The following is a 16,825-nucleotide window of genomic DNA, read 5'->3' on the forward strand; positions in this document are numbered from 1 at the left end:
TTCGCATCTGACTGTCTTCAGTCTGTCGGCCATGTCTCCGCTCTGCACAATATGACGAACATGTCGTCATTTGTGTGTGGAAGTTGAGACGCGCGTTGACTAGACTTTGAGACTTGAGCGAGGTGAAGAAAATTTATGGTGTCTTGCGAATTGAAACGACTGCCCGCTTGCATATCTGTCCCCGTCACCCCGCACGGCGTCCGTCCTTTACGGATGTCCGTGAGGCTTGTCTTGACTAGCACTTCCAAGTGACGCAGATTCACGTGACTTAGTGCTTTCCTGCAAAGCGGCCACCGAGGCACCGGCGGTGGTGGCCGCTGATTCCTTCTACACCTCCTCGGAAGGAAGTTTCGCGGCGTCGTATGAAGAAGCGACACCTGGGGGGGCAAAGTAAAAACATTTAGCTGCAGGATCGGCACGTCACTCTCTTTACACTGGTACTGTCTACCAACGAATTATGTGCCACTCGTCTAAGCTGATCGACCAACCAGTCCATAAATTGGGAATTGATTGATTAATTGGTTGATTGACTGATTGATTGGGGCTGGACAGTAATGACCTTCTTTAACTTTTTGCTTAAACTCTATAGTTGCACTGCTGCCGTTGAAAGGAGGGCATGCGACCTTATTTATGGAAGGACTGACTTCGGTTTACGTAAAGATAGTTCTTTGCCTTTTATTTGTTGGCGTACGTGGCAGCAGAAAGCACGAGACGGGGTTCATTGGCAGAATAAAGAAAGGGCATTTATCATGCTGTGGGTGTAGTCACTAATAATGATGTAAGCGTGGGTGCGTGCATGCGCGTTTGTGTGTGTCTCTGTGTGTGTGCGTTTGTGTGCGTATGGGTTTGTGTGTGTGTTTGTGTGTTGGTCCTGTCAAAGGGGAAAACTGTTTTAGTGAGAGCTACTATGATCACATACTGATGAGCACTGAAAGTCCGCATAGAAAAAAGTGCGTGTGGCGTGAACACCAAGCAAGCATATTTTGAAGTATTCGTCAATCGACTGTCCTATGAGCAATATCCGGTCTATAATTACCACTCAACGTTCAGTTCGGCAACCACCGCAACGCACTACTATAATGTTAGAAAAAGGCTGGGCACTAGAAAACCGTCATGGCGTCCGGCATATAAACTTTCTTGTTTTCTAACAAATGCTTCGCCCAAAAGTAACGCTGCGGTCGAAGGATAAAATATTTAACCCCTGCTAGAGGTCTTCGACATGTTTCGTGGACAATAGAACGTGGGCCTTGCAGATGTGATAAAAATTTTCATATTGACGTAAGCATACCTAGCACATGTGGTCCGGTAAACGACTCCTCGCCTTGAAAGGATTCTTCAAGAGCGAGCGCCAGCTCCGAGTCGGACAACATCCAGTCGCTCTTGACGATGAGATTCCACTCGGTCCCGGCCTTTACCCGGTGAAGGAACTCGCTTGCCCTGTTACGATGGATGAAGAGAGAATCTTGTTTTCAAGGCCTCAGATACTTTGCGCGCAAGGGAAACGACTTAGATTATCACGTGGGGGTCTCGTGGGAGTGCAGCAGTGATCTTACGACGATAGTCTAGAACCCAAAAGAGTGATGAAAGGATAAAGTGCTAAAGCGCGTACATGCACTTCCTATACAATCTAATTTTTTTTCTTAATTTCTCTCAGCAACTCTTTACTGCCCTTTCTAGTGTTTAGTGGACTTTAGGCGTCCGTATGACGCATGGAGCTATACGAGGCACACTGGTTACAGTGTTGCTTTTTTCAGCCGTTCTTGTCATCACAGGCGCTGGTGGTCACTTATCTCTTTTTGCGAAGCTTCTACGGTAAATTACAACCTAAGACCTAACACGAACTTTCCTTACAACCATAGCAGCCCCAATCAGAAAGAACTCGCTATCAAGTGACGTTTACTCACTTTCAGGACGAACCAACTTATCACGCAATTCGGATACTTAGCGTTTCCATAAAGATTGAGAAGCACGAACTGCTGGGCGAGCTGTTCATATGTTTAAATGGTGATGGGCGAAACAGGTTAGCTCGAAAGGGGGGGGGGGGAAAACTAAACCATAAAAACTCGTGATTGTGTTGCTCGTTTTGCACCAAGAGTTTAGACGTCCTTGCCATCTTCATCAAATATTCTGGCCTCCTTGCTGTGCTAAGGGTCACAAGTCAAATGGGAACGACGAACCTTTAGCTGTCGACACTCGTGACATTTTTATTAGCCGAGAACAAGACCTTGTGATTCCAAATATAACCAGTTTGCGCAAATATCTTGCATAGAATCTTCACCAACATGTTGTGGTGTTGAGGGTAGAGCTTGTATTCTTAGAGTTTGCAGAGGCGCCGCGTAGACCACCTAAGCGCGCCACGCGATCGTCTCCGCGATTAACAAGCAGTCTCACTCATGCATGGGGCAATGTTCTCAGAAGGCGGGGTCACTGGCCGCGCGGCTCATGACGTCACTCCGGAGTAAACGCCCGCGCACCCGTCAATGAAGGCTTGTCTGCATCTGTCTTGAGAGTGGAATGCCGCGGACTTATAAATAGAAGTCGTATCCCAGTATAGATTGCAGCCGCGGCACTAAGGCTGTCAACTGACGCCACCAAGGCTTTTCAACTCGAACAGCTCAGGACTTAAATTGTTTTTAGATGCGAAGCTTATGATTGAGTTCAATCTGGTGTGCGGCGCGACCACCCTTACTGCGCATGCGCATCTCCTGCCCCTCCCCTTTCCTACGCTCCCCTTCTCTCACCTTGCAACGCCAACGCATGCAGCGCCTAATAGCGAGTTTCTTGAATGAAAAAAAAAAGAAAGAACGATTACTCGCAATGCACAACCGTTGAATGGCCGCCCCCGCATATATAGGCACTGGATTTTGACCTCCAAGGTAGTGCCGAAGGGAGATTTTTCCGGTGCGTTGTTGAACGATAACAATTCGCAACGTGTGTCTTCACTTTAAACGCACAGCGGGTCTCTGTGTCCAATCGGAGTCATTTGTCTCTCATTGTCATTAGCAGCGACTGCCATGCTCCAATACGAAACACGGTCCTTCACTACGTGTTTTGTGCCTCCCCAGGTTCATCTCATACGCAATGCCGCGATGAGCTACAGCGTCAACGCTGCCGCCAGTGTAAGCATTAGCGCCCGCTGCTTCGCATCTACGCATGGTTCCCTTTGATGGGAGATGGTGTAATTATTTTAGAAGTTGTTGCTGCGTGACTTGGTGCATTTCTGTGGTGGCAATCGTTCCGCATAAAATTGGGTGACCACGAGAAGAAAAAAAGTGGCAGAGCCCACGTACAGTGGGAATCGATGATATGCGAAGCACGAATAAGAAAGCTTGATATGCCACTTTAAACTCAGCACAACGTTACGAAGTCGAGGTAAATGATGCCTTACATGACTTCCGTGTCATGATTATCATGTTTGGATGTGTCGTTTACCTTCGTCATCTATTCACGTCACGTGATACCAAATTTAGTATATGTGGAGCTAGCAAAACGACCGCTAGAACACTATGAGCGTGGTATGTTGTCTTGTGCTTACTAGACATGTGTGTCAAGATTATGATTTTTGCACCACTCATATATTTCGTCATTCATTGACGTCACGTAACACCTAATTCGCTATCTGTGGAGCTAGCTAAACGACCATGAGCGCATCATGAAGGGCCCCAATATACGCCAATGTAGCGTTGACGTGCGCGCACGCTGGGCACAGCGACGCTACGATAGCAAAACGCGAGCACTCTCTAGTCTGATGCCAGGCGCGACTAGCATCCGTCGCCGCTGCCCGACGGCAACCGGCGGTGGTGAAAACATTTAATAACCATTAAATGGTTACAGAGAGGTGATTGGGTTGGGGCCTTATTGGCCTCCTACCCTCACAGCACTAGGTGGAACCCCTATTCCGGGGCTCCAATGGCAAGCAACGCCGCCCGCGCCCGTTGAACCAGAGCCTCTTGGGCCTTCAGGTCTTGACAGCCGAGCAGGGCCGCCTCCCAGTCCTCTCTCGTGGGATTGGGGTTGGGGGGTATAGATGGATTAGACTGGCACGCCCAGACGATGTGAAAGGTGTCAGCCACCTCACCACAGAACTGGCACGTGCCATCAAAGGATGAATTGAAATGTTTTAGCACCGCCGGGCACAGTACAGTATTGGTAAACAGTTTTAAAAGGAGGCGCTCGTCAGCGCGATGCAGTCCCTTACAAGGGTCTGGATATCTCCGGTGCTCCTCCTTGTAGTAATTGGTAATATCTTTGAATGAAAGGGCCGAATTGTCTGATTGCGAGTAGGCTTCCAAAGACAGGGAGATAGCCCGGGAAGAGAGTGCGCGGGCGGCCTGATCCGCCTGTTCGTTACCCCTGAGTCCTTGGTGACCAGGTGCCCAAACCAGATTTCGCGGAGTTGGATTAACGTATCGGCAGCTAGGTTCCAGTATGCGCTGAGCAAGCGGTGAAGCCCACCCTAGCTGATAGTTCCGACAGGCCCCTCGTGAGTCGGTGATGATATGTTTAGAAGAGGGATAGGTGAGAGCCAGAGCGATGGCGATCTCCTCCGCGTGTGTTGCGCTGTAGGCTTTGAAAGTGAGCCCGTTTACGGTGTTTGCGTTGTGTATTACTGCGGCCGTATACCACCCTCCATGGTGCGCGCCGGCAACGTCCACGTAGCACACGTGTTCCTCTTGACCTAAGTGTCGCTGCAACGCTTCCGCGCGCGCCTGGCGGCGACCACTGTGGTTTTCTTTGGACATGTTGCGGGGAAGGGGTCGGACCCGGAGGGCGCGTCTACAAGGTTCTGGCACTCTCACCCTTTCCTCAATATAGTAATCGTGTTTGATGTGTATTCGGTCCAAGAGGCGGCGACCGGAATGGGTCTGTGCAAGGCGCGTGTATTGGTTAACGAGGTGGGCTTCTCGAAGTTCCCGGTAGGTATTCACCACGCCTAGGGCCAGAAGTCTCTGGTTGGACGCGGTGATAGGGAGATCGAGAGCCCGCTCGATAACTTTACGGTGGATGACCTCGAGTTGATCATCCTCGTGTTTGCGTAGGTGCAAGTAGGGAGTCGAGTAGAGTATTCTACTCGTTACGAAAGCATGGGCAAGCCGCATTGCATCCCTGCTTCGTAATCCGCCCCGCTTGTTGGAGACCCGGCGGACCATACGGCCCACCTGGTCTCCGACCGTGCGAAGTTTGGCTATTGTGGTGTCGGCCTTGCGTTGGTGGTGTATGAAGAGGCCAAGGACGCGGATCTCCTTGGCCTCACGGATCGGTCCCGAGGGAAGACTGATATGGAGCTGAGTTGTGTCCTGAGGGGAGGGACGTACGTGCACAAATTCTGACTTAGCCGGGGCACACTGGAGTCCGCAGTAGGTTGCGTAGTCGTCGACTACAGTCGCTGCTGCTTGCAGGCATGACTCCATGTGACCCAGGTTACCTTGCGTGGCCCAGATCGTGATATCAACCGCGTAAAGAGCGTGATGTATCCCTGGTAGAGAAGCCAATTTGGGGGGAAGATGAAGCATGGCTATATTAAATAGGAGGGGAGAGAGGACCGCGCCTTGAGGAGTTCCCCTCGAACCGATGACGTAAGGCCCATGTTCCTCATCTTGTATGCGTATGTAGGCTTGACGGTCTGTAAGAAACTGTCTAACATAATTGAATGTTTTATAACCACAGTTGGTCTGACTGAGGTGGTCAAGGATTACCTCATGCTTCACGTTGTCGAATGCCCCTTTAAGATCCAAGGCCAGGACTACCTTGTCATTGTGGGGGCATTCAACAGGATCTAATATGTCATGGTGGAGCTGTAGAAGTATATCCTGGGCTGACTTCTGAGGGCGGAATCCAAACATGGTGTCCGCAAAAGTGTGCTGTGTTTCTAGAAACTCGGAGAGTCTGTCGCGTACCATCGTTTCCATCAGCTTGCCGACACAAGACGTGAGGGAGATGGGGCGAAGGTTCTCCACGTCAATAGGTTTACCTGCCTTCGGGATGAAGGTCACGAGAGCTGATTTCCATTCAAGAGGGAGAGGAGTTTCTCCGTCCCAAATGCTATTGATGTATTTGAGGAGCGTGGCGTAGGCTGCGTCGGGAAGATTGGCCAACAGTTTGACCGTAACCTGGTCACGCCCTGGTGCAGTGCCACGCTTCATCTTGCGTAAGGCCGCCTGGAGGTCGTGGAGCTGGAACGGGGTGTCCAACTGCGTGTTCTTTTTGCCTGCGTAGGAGTATGCGGTTGTCCGGGGGTCCTTGGTGGTGCACAGGTATCGGTCTCTGAGCGTGTTTGCCAGCTGTGTTGTCGTTCCTGTAAAGTTGTGCATGACCTTATGTAAGTGATGTTGAGTTTCCGTGCGTGTTTGTGTTGGATCGATGAGAGCGCGAAACGGGCGCCACGTGTTGCGACCAGACATCTGGCGTGCAGCCGTGTTGCACCTGTCCACCCAGTTAGTGTCGGCTAGCTGAGCAGCATATTCCGCAGCTTGCCCCGTGAGTTCTAGGATGCGTTTCTTGAGGCGTCTGTTATGTTTCTGTTTTTTCCATCATTTTGTGAGGCTGCGGCGGGCCTGCCAAAGATGGAGGAGGTGGTTGTTCACGTCCGTTTGAGTTTCCGTGAGCTGTATCAGCCGTTCGTGTTGTTTCAGTGCAGACGTCAGTGATTTAGACCAGGTGTCGTATCCCGACTGGGGAGGGTCTACAATAGGTAGAGTGGTGCGGAAAGTTGTCCAGTCTGGGATATGAGCTTGTGTAAGTGGGCGTTTTAAGGGACGCATGTACACGGTTGTGTTCAATACACAATGATCACTACCGAGAGTGTCTTGTGTGTTCAGCCAGTCGGCATGGCGTATGTTGCGTGTAATTGTGAGGTCCGGGCAAGTATCTCGTTGAACAGAGTTGCCTACACGTGTTGGGCTGGCGGGATCAGTGTGGAGGGTGAGTCCAAGTGTAGAAAGAAGTTCCGCAAGCTTCCTTCCACGCGTGTCCTCTCGTGGGTAACCCCATAACCTGCTTGGGGCATTGAAGTCGCCGACGATCAGGAGGAGGTCCCTTCCTGCCACCTGCATAGCTTGTGTGAAAGTTGCGCTGAACGTGACGTTCTTAAGCTTTGGGGGACAGTAAATGTTTAAAATATGAACAGGTGGGTCAGATCGCCTTATAGGCAGCACTGACACCATCGTGTATGGGAAAGGCGGTGTTGTGGGGAAAGTGACTTCCTGGGCGGTATATTGCTTGTGAACAAGTATACATGTCTCCGGGTTGTGTTGAAATGTAGTGTAATTTGTGAGTTTGACGTCCGTGCCGGGTTCCTGAAGGGCAACCACGGCAACGAGGAACTCAAAGGTCTCAAGATAGAGGCGGAAATGAGCCCGCTTCTTGGGGTTCTTGAGACCTCTGCAGTTCCACTGTGTTAGTAACAACGGCTGAGTGGCAACCGGCGCGAATTTTGCGCCGGTGCGTTACCAACACAACAATGCGTCTTCCTCTTTTCGTGACGGAGGGACGCCGGATGCGCTGAAACGCGCATGCGTCAAAGCAACGCAGCGCGCGCCTGCGAGTGTATGGCAGGACCGGCGGTGCCTGGCGTGGCAACGCCGGTGTGACTCGAAAAAATGAACGCCGGCGAGCATGCGCAACGCGTCACGCCGAAATATATTGGCGCATTGACTGTGGCTTGCAGTCATGTTCTTACATGACACACATCTCATGATTATCATTTTGGCAAGAGTTGCATACCTTCGTCATCCATTGACGTCACATAATACGACATTTGGCATATGTGAAGCTAGCGAAACGACCACGAGCGCATCATGAGTGTGGCACGTAGTTATGTTGTTACATGACACGCATGTCGGGATCATTTTGTTTGGATGTGCCATTTACCTATGTCGTCCGTTCGCGTCATGTAATACCGAGTTTGGTACATGTGAAGCTAGCGAAACGGCTGCGAGCACATCATGAGCGTAGCATGTCATGTTGTTAGATGACATGCATCTCATGTTTATCATGTTTGCACCGGTATCAAACCTTCGTCATCCATTCACGTCCCGTAATACCAAATTTGGTAAAAGTGGAGCTAGCGAAACGGCCATCAGTGGATCATGAGCGTGGCATGTAGGCATGTTGTTAAAAGACACGCATCTAATGATTATCATGTTTGTACCACTCACATACCTTCGTCAACCATTCTCGTACCGTAATACCAAATTCGGTATATATGACGCTAGTGAAGCGGCCGCGAGTGCATCATAAGCGTCGCATGTAGTCATGTTGTTACATGACACGCATGTCGTGATTTTCATGTTAGGGTCTGTTGCTTGTGTTCGCCAGGCAATCATGGCATACCATACCAGTTTTGCAATATTCCATGTGAACTAAACCTCCGCAAGAGCTGCAGGACCATGAAATGTAAATCATGACATTTATGACGTACATGTCATGGTTTTCATGTCATGACTACTCAAATGTGTTCTTCATACAATGATGTTATGCCAAACCAAGTTTGGTATCGATACCATTATCGAAACGGCCAGGAGAGCTAAAATTCGTAGGCGGCTAGATAGATACATACGCTCTAAGTCGCTGAAATTCGCTAAGAAATGCTTCGCATTTGAAGCGAAGTAGATGGGAGCAGCGCAAGCTATCAACTGGCTTTAATAATTTGGTCACTGCGTATATAGGTATTTTTCACACGTCCTAAGAAATGATTGAAGTGGACGATGGAGAAAGGAGCATCATATGCATGTCAGGATTACTTGAGTTCAACAACAACTGCGCAGAAAATTGGTTTCTGTGCTATAAAGAGCAACAGACGTGTTTTTTACACAGTGCTCTACACTCTCCTACTGGTAATTTTTACGCATTTGATCAAACATTCTGTGGGTTTACCGGTGTCCCTATCGCGCTATAGAGACGGGGCCTTACCTTTCGAAGAGCCAGCCTATGAGGATCGGCAGCAGCAGGATCGTGACCCCCGAAGAGTAGGCCCCGTACAACCACTCAATGGTGAGCGTCACAGCGTCCTCGAAGATGAACCGCAGTCGGCGGAGGATGTGATACAACGAGCTGACGAAACCGGGCATTGCACGCATGAACCGCTCGTGCAGCGTGGCGCCTTCCTTCTCTTTGCGCTTATTTGCTGGACAGCTGCAGAACAAACCATTTGATGTTGAAGAATTATACTAGGGAAAAAAGGGGGGGGGGGTGATTCCCCCACCATCAAACTGCAAAATGCATTAGATTTGAGCGCGAAATTGCACGGCACAGAAAGAGAAGACTACATAAGTGCTCACTACCAAGTGGCTTTATTTAGAACAAAAAAAAAAAACTGGAGAATGTAAACCTAAGTACACCACAGGCTCACTTGCACGCAATTCAAGTGAGATGTCAAAAGCTTCCAGAATGAACCAACACGCACAGCAAAGCCCTTAATTTTGTAAAATCCACACAACCACAGTGTTAGACACCATCAAGGCTCCGGGATATCAAAATGATATCAAGACATGCCATCGAGACGTCAACCTCAGAACACTATAAAGCTTTTGACCCTCGTGTACCGTGCCGAAACAAGATTGCTTTTGTACAGCGAAGCCTCCTCAGTCTGCCCGGCGCCTTCGTAGTTGTATACTTGCACAGGCAAACCCACCTATAACAAAACTCAAGTGCCACTCAAACCGAGGATGATCACGTTTCTTCGTGAAGAAGCTTTATGAGCAAACGTGGCACATCTGGCTCTCTTTGTCTTTGGCGCCCCACTGTGGTGGTCAAGTGACTAAGGAACTCGGCTGCTGACCCGCAGGTCATGGGATCGAATCCTGGCTGCGGCGGCTGCATTTTCGATGGAGGCGAAAATGTTGTAGGCCCATGTGCTCAGATTTGGGTGCACGTTAAAGAACCCCAGGCGGTAGTGATTTCCGGAGCTCTCCACTACGACGTCTCTCATTACCTTATGGTAATTTTTGGACGTTAAACCTGTGGGAATCAAGCCTAACCCACCGCCTTTGCGCGGGCTTTGCTGCCTTTTTCTGTCGTTTTCATGTCCCGACATGATGACCCCCCTCCTCCGCTGTCGGAGACGCGCTCGCGGCACTCTTGTGTAGTACTTCTCGCACGTGGCATGGATAAGCCCATTTCCTTTCCCGCCGCTCCTTTTACAACGGGTTCTGTACTGCGGTTTTTGGTATTGCCGCAGACAATAAAGTGTTGCGACCTTGAGCAGTACCGCGTTCTCGCCACGGCGACGGTTAACGCGTGCCCTGTGGCTCGCTAAGACCGGACCCACGCTAGTGGCCGTAATCCTCCGGGATACACGTACACTACAAACCCCACACATCGATCGATAAATCTCTTTGTGTTTGCCTCCATAGAGGAAGAAAAGGAGAGGAAACAAAGTCACCCCTCCAGCCTTTGCAAGCCAACCCGTTTTGAAGCCAGCTGTGTCGGCTCAACGCGGGACCTTTTCTATCACGATCGCGCAGGCAGACACTTGCGTATACTTCAGATCGTGGCATCTGAAAAGCGCTTGTTCAGCGCAGACTGGTCGGCCCACGCAGGAGGTTCAGAAACTAAACATCATCGAGAGTACGAAAGCCTTCCCGCACGCTGTGATGTTTTGATCACGCGTTGGGCCGACACGGTGGACTTCACATGGCTTCACTCGTGTGCCATGGCCACGGTGTAAGATAGAAACACTTCGTATATTACATCATGTTGTTTTTCGGTTTTTGGCTAACTTAAATAAGCAATATATTCTTCTTCATTTTGATGCATAAAGCTTCTGTCTACGCGGTTCATTTCAAATGATTTAAGCAAGAATTTTAGGCCACCCATCAGCTACGAAACCAAAACCTAAAGTGCCAGTTTTGTGTGCGTCATAAGATTGATTTGACATGTAGCATGTCGTTGGCTATTCAGAATTTACATTGCGCGGCAACATGTCATAATGCTCTAAAAATATTCTATTATCAGCACATTATTTTCAATCATAACTGCTATAAAATTGTCACTACATAAACGCGTAAAGTGGCAAGTAGGTCGCTCACGCTCAAGGACACATATGTGAGCCTGTAAGCCATCAAGCTTGCTTTGTTTGACAATGTACGTCATTTAAATAATGCCAGATGAAGATAATTTGATATTTTTATGCAAATTGGTTCGAGCCTGACCCATACATTGGAAAAGCGTCTCTCAAAAGTGATCAGCACAGCAACGCAAAAGGTCACCGTCATGTCACTGCTGCCGCGAAACAGGCTCGAAAAAAAATTAGTGGCCGCAAAAGAAACGACACACAGTAGTAAGGTACGCGATAAAACAGGCTACAAGTATTGAGAATGTTAGCCTTCCTGAGTAACACTACGTCGTTTAAAAACTGTTTTGTTGATTTTCTCGAAACTTGTACTTCTGAGATTTTCCCGTACGTGAACAGTCGTAAGTTTTTTTTGCTAACTTACGACTTTTGCTGCTCTAATTAAATATTAGCACCCTTAGCACAATAATAGGCGTGCATTACCGCAATAATAATTGTGACTGCCTGTTATACGAAGGTGCCCCTTGCGCTACTGCATGCTTTTTTATTCATTGAATTACTACGTTTTTAGTAATTACCAGATCTCATTTGTTTTGGTTAATTGCACAGGCCAAAGCATTTTATGCATGTCTACAGAAAAAAGAAAATTTTTTGAACGAGTGGAACTTGAGTTAAGAGTGTTCGCGCAAGGCATACATTTCTCTTCATTTATGAAAAATGAAAAAAAAAGTTATGACTCGCTTTATAATTATCCATGTGCCTCAACAAATGTGATTTATATTACAGACTAAAAATTTATAGTTACCATTGCTCCTGAAAAAATTTCCGTCACTTATCTTCATGCCTTAAATGAAGTTGCCCATTAAGAAAAAGACACATCGGGTACGGGAGCGGTGTTTGGAACCCAATGGCCAAAGGCAATCCTATTTCTTTCAACTAAAAGACATAGCTAGCCTTCTCTCTGTCTGCAGTGAAGAAGCTCTGTCGGCTAACGTTGTCAGCCCTGTGTAGCGCAGGCGTGTTCACACTTGGTCTCTAAGAGGGCGAAAGCAGCAAAACTCACCGAAAATCCACACGCTTCGCCTCCCAAGCAGAGGAAAACTACGCCTTGAGCTTAAGCCAAAACGAAAAAATCGGTCCGAGGTCGACATTTCCGCCTCGAGAAAGTGGCACGCATTTCCACTGCTCGGGAAGCAGTAAATTGGCTGCGTTAGCTTGTGAAGCGCATGACGTAAACAACAGGCCGCAATTTCAACATGATGAGCTAAGAGTCAGCGGTGGTCCGCATCGGCTCAATTACAATGTACCCTTGCAGCATAACAAATCCTAAGGACTGTTCGAGGACGCGTCCTCGGAAGCCTTATTTAGATTGAAATTGTTGGGAAGACTGTATTTCGCAGAAGATGAAGCCGCAGCGAGTCGGCGTTGCTCTATACGCATTTCACTTTTGACCAGCCGGGAGAATCCGCCACTGCCGCTTCCGGTGTGGCCGCTTGTGTTGTTCCTGTCACTGCGTCTCTCGGAACAATAATTTGACGAGGTGAATGCTCTTTCTTTTCGGTGCTTAGCACGCATAACTTCAATTGTGTATTGTATTTTGTGCGCTAACAATGGACAAATTGAACTGAATTTTCGACTTGCAACGCCGCGGCGGAAGCATGCATGCGTGGCATTTCAAATGTGAACGTTTTCAGTGCGGCCCCGCCGTGGTGGTCTAGTGGCTATAGGGTACTCGGCTGCTGATACGCAGGTCACGGGATTGAATCCCGGCTGCGGTGGCTGCATTTCCTATGGAGGCGGAAATGTTGTAGGCCCGTGTGCTCATATTTGGGTGCACGTTAAAGAACCTCAAGTGGGCGAAATTTCCGGAGCCCTCCACTACGGCGTCTCTCATAATCATATGGTGGTTTTGGAACGTTAAACCCCACATATCAATAATCAATCAATCAATCAATCAATCAATCAATCAATCAATCAATCAATCAATCATCGTTTTCAGCGCGCGAACGTTGTCTTCCAGCCACTCTGGTGCTTAAGCTTTTTGCTACGCTTATCAAGTATGAATGCGCTATGAAAACGGTGTGCAGTTCAGGGGTGAGAAAGCGCATCTAAGCAGCGCATGCAGCATAGGTGGTTCTATAGATCTTGATTAAATGAGGTGTAGTGCTTGCAGCACCATCTGTATGAAGAAAAACGAGTAAAAACAGATTCGCTCTTTGGATTTCGTGCCGACCGGTTGTGCCCCCTCGATCTCTGACGACAGCGCAGCTCTGGCCGACTGGGCTCGCCCTACGCCATCTCCTAACGCTGCCGAGAGCTCTAGCCGAGTGGTGCCCCGTCCTCGGACTCCTACGACCGTGTCCATCTTTCCTATCTCCTCTTTACTTCCGTAATTTTCTGTCGTTCGCTGTCCCTGCACCTCGTTCTCTCCTTCCTCTCTCTATCTCTGTACCTTTAATCCCTCCTTACCCCCATCCCTCGTAAGCCACTGTTGAGGTGTCGCACTCTGATGCAGACAGTTACGGGGCACACTTTTCTCTTCTTTTCTCTTTAAGAATCACATAAGACGAGTAAAAACATGGCATTCTCGTTTGGTATGTTGCACAAGCCAACAAGCGATGCCCCATTGATGAAACGAGCCGCATTATTACGCTTGCTGAATATATTTCGCAAATGATTATGTGACTTTATAGCCCTAGAACCTGCCTTCAAAGTAATTATCTCAATTATTAGTAGCACGAGCATGAAATTACATTCTTGTTTCTCTTTTAAGCATGTCAAATTGAGTACATACCCCGGTTTTCCGAATATTCAGAATAAGCCTTCTAAAACTGAAATGAAATACATGGTTCTCACTCAAGTTTAAAAGGTTATTCGGTGCACATCATATTGGAACACAAGTTTACCCATAACATGGGCCAGTTAACTGTTAGGTTAGTTAGTGACAATTGAATGAGCTTCTTGAAAGAGCACATGGCGTTTGTACTGAGCACCTGTCATCGTTGTGGCACCTGGTGGAGCAGGTCTCAACTACGCGCTTAGTTCTATGTGGCCCCCGAGATTCGCTTCGGCAGTGCGAAGAAAGAACGCAGTTGACCTGCGGAATCCGCCAGGGTCACAGGAACGCCGACGCGCGAGTACTGCTGTCGGGGAACTAAGTCAAGGACAATTTTTGCAGCAAAACTCACGCTATGACTGCAAAGAATGCAGTGATCGTAGCGACGAGGTGCGTTTTCTACCATCACTCGCAGTTGGCGTGCCCGTTCACTATCACTCATCACGGTCAGTGGGCAAAAAAGCACAAAAAACACAAGAACGTGCGCTCGTGTCGTGCACTTTCTTGTGTTTTCTGAACATTTTTGGTGGGCTGATCGTGCTGAGTATGTTCCAACTAGCCCAATTTCCTACTTTACTTCAGTTCACTATCATTTGCAAATTTGTTAATAGTCATGTGGAACGTAGTTTCGCAATGGATGTCATTGAACAACGTTTAGATAACATTCACTTTGCGTGTTTTATACAACATCTGTACCTGAAGGCCGTCAGTGCATACCTCATGTTTGCGTTGAAAAACACTGCGAAGTACGAGAACCACCAGGGCCTGTCAGCCCTCTTCGCATAGCTGAGCGCCATCAAGAAGCGCTCCTGGAGGGTCGATTTCTCAAGCTTCTGGCAAACTGTCAAGAAGGAACACCAATGTCAAGGTCCCTTCATAATCACCTTATGAATAAAATTATCGCATAATTGCATTACTAACATACAGCACCATCGTTCACTTGGTATTAAAAGGGTAGTTACACTAATTTTTGAAAGTGAGTCTACTCTACCGTAAAAATTTATAGTGTTTATGCTGTGACGGTGTTATTGCGGTAACAGCATAACTACTAAAAGCAACAAAAAAAAGTCGGGGCCGGTTTCTCTTCAACTTCAAGCGATCGCCCCCCCCCCCTCCTTCCTCGATAAAATGACTAGCTACCTTCGCCTCTGCCATTAGGAGTTGTTCATAGTGGTCCTAAATTCCGCTTCCTGGGAAATTTGGCCTCCGGCGAGCGGGAATTAAACCCGCGCCTTCGTGCCTCCTCACGCAACGCCGTAGCCGTATGCGTTAGCGCAGCGGCTCGAACTGACATTTGCGCACGCTGGTGTGACATATGAAAAGCCCATTGCCATCGGCATCACTACGCCTAGTGCAGGGTAAACGCATCTTTCATAATTAGCCAAATAAACCGGTCCGAAACAGCACTTGATATCGAAGAACCCTCAAGTATAGGGTTGTTGGTGCGTGTGCTTCTGCAGAGTACAGTAACCAGCAAGCTCAACATGAACGCTGCAACACGTGACCTAGACTACCTTGACTGTTGCCAGCCGCGTAGCGCAGAGCGCTTTCGCCGAGAGAATACGTCGTTATGATTGATTAGTATGCCTGTTTCATAACTGTTTTCAGAACTGTTTCGTAACAGGCTGCGAAACGTTGGTATTAAGCTTGCTGATGACTGTACATATGTCCAAGAGAAAAACACCAGTTTTTGGAATATATCCCTTTAGGCCTGCCCGTCAACATACATCCCGGGAACTCAAAGCCGTTGTTCTGTGTCATTCCGGAGTGCAAGACTAAAGAGCACCTTGTACTCGCGTCATGGCTTGAGCTGCAAATGCCTCGAATTGAAAATACAACGATCGAACCAGAATAACCCCAAACAGTGCCGTGCTCACCCTCGGCCTTCTCGCTCGCTTGATCGTCGGGGTAGTCGTCGTCTTCAACCGAGTCTTCGAACACCGGTGTAACATCGTTGACGGCGGACCAAGTTAGCAGCCGCCTGAACTGGTCTAGAAGAGTGATGTCCTGTGGATCTTTTTCCTCGCTAGCCGCGCATACGGGCTCCGACACGATCGACCAGCACAAAACCAGAGCAAGAACAGCAAGGGGAGCCATCGAGCTATCGTCGGCTGCCGTTTACGATTATTCTTGTTCTCATTCCCTCGTCAATGGGTCATATCCACTACTTTGGAAGATTGAACGCTCGGGGGACTTTGAGAACGTGAAATGTTAAATGAGCATATACGATAAGCACCATATGCGGAACTAATTCAAGAACACTGTACGCAGTCTGCGCTGTGCTGGCACCGGGTTGAAAAGTTTACTGAAGGTTAACTTAAATAAGGAGGAGCCGATTTATTAGCTCCATAAGCAAACATCTTATGTCTATTCGGGATAATCTTTTCGCTTTCTTGTCTAAATGTAGAATTAAATATTTATTATAATCTTCCCTTTGCACAACTGCTTTTCTGTTTCATCTATAAGTAATATTCCAAGTACTCTAAATTTCACATGAGGAATTGTATGCCAAGTCTTCGATGCGAGTACGAGTCATATCCGAAAAGAACATCATGATCATCGTCATGAAACGCCATATGGAAACGTTTTCTTGAATGAGAAGCCAACGCGAAAACAAACGATATAAAAAAGACCACGTGTGGCTGAATGTGTGCCTGCTGTCAGCCCGCTTTGTTGTAGAAACAAAAAAGTGAAACAGGGGTGACAAAGGTGACAATTTCTTTACCGGGCTCCATTGTAGAAGGCGCGATTGCACTGCTTGGATGCTGTGTGGTTAACGAAGAGAGCGGGAGTGCTATACCGAGCACTCTCTAACCTGCGATAGTTACTCCAACATTTGTCTTTCTACAAGTCACGCAACTCCTAATTGTCGACTGAAAAAAAATTACACCCTTGAAATAAGGCTATATGAAACGACAAACAATCCACATTCCATGGGTCAGCTTATATTCGCACATAAACGAACCATAGTTGATCCT

At 48.1% G+C, this 16,825-nt stretch overlaps 1 protein-coding gene across 1 annotated transcript; it reads right to left on the minus strand.

Annotated features, from left to right (window-relative positions):
- Nucleotides 1–105: 105 nt before the first annotated feature.
- On the minus strand, nucleotides 106–15,980 carry LOC142771340 (uncharacterized). Its single transcript, XM_075872816.1, has 5 exons — nucleotides 15,725–15,980; nucleotides 14,565–14,688; nucleotides 8,911–9,132; nucleotides 1,289–1,437; nucleotides 106–377 (listed from the first exon to the last, which is right to left on the minus strand). The coding sequence occupies exons 1-5, from the start codon at nucleotides 15,942–15,944 to the stop codon at nucleotides 328–330; spliced, it is 765 nt and encodes a 254-aa protein (XP_075728931.1). The 5' UTR covers nucleotides 15,945–15,980; the 3' UTR covers nucleotides 106–327.
- Between the last annotated feature and the right edge of the window lie 845 nt (nucleotides 15,981–16,825).

Source organism: Rhipicephalus microplus, chromosome 9 (assembly GCF_043290135.1).
Source record: "Rhipicephalus microplus isolate Deutch F79 chromosome 9, USDA_Rmic, whole genome shotgun sequence".
In the NCBI taxonomy this organism is placed as follows: Eukaryota; Metazoa; Arthropoda; class Arachnida; order Ixodida; family Ixodidae; genus Rhipicephalus; species Rhipicephalus microplus.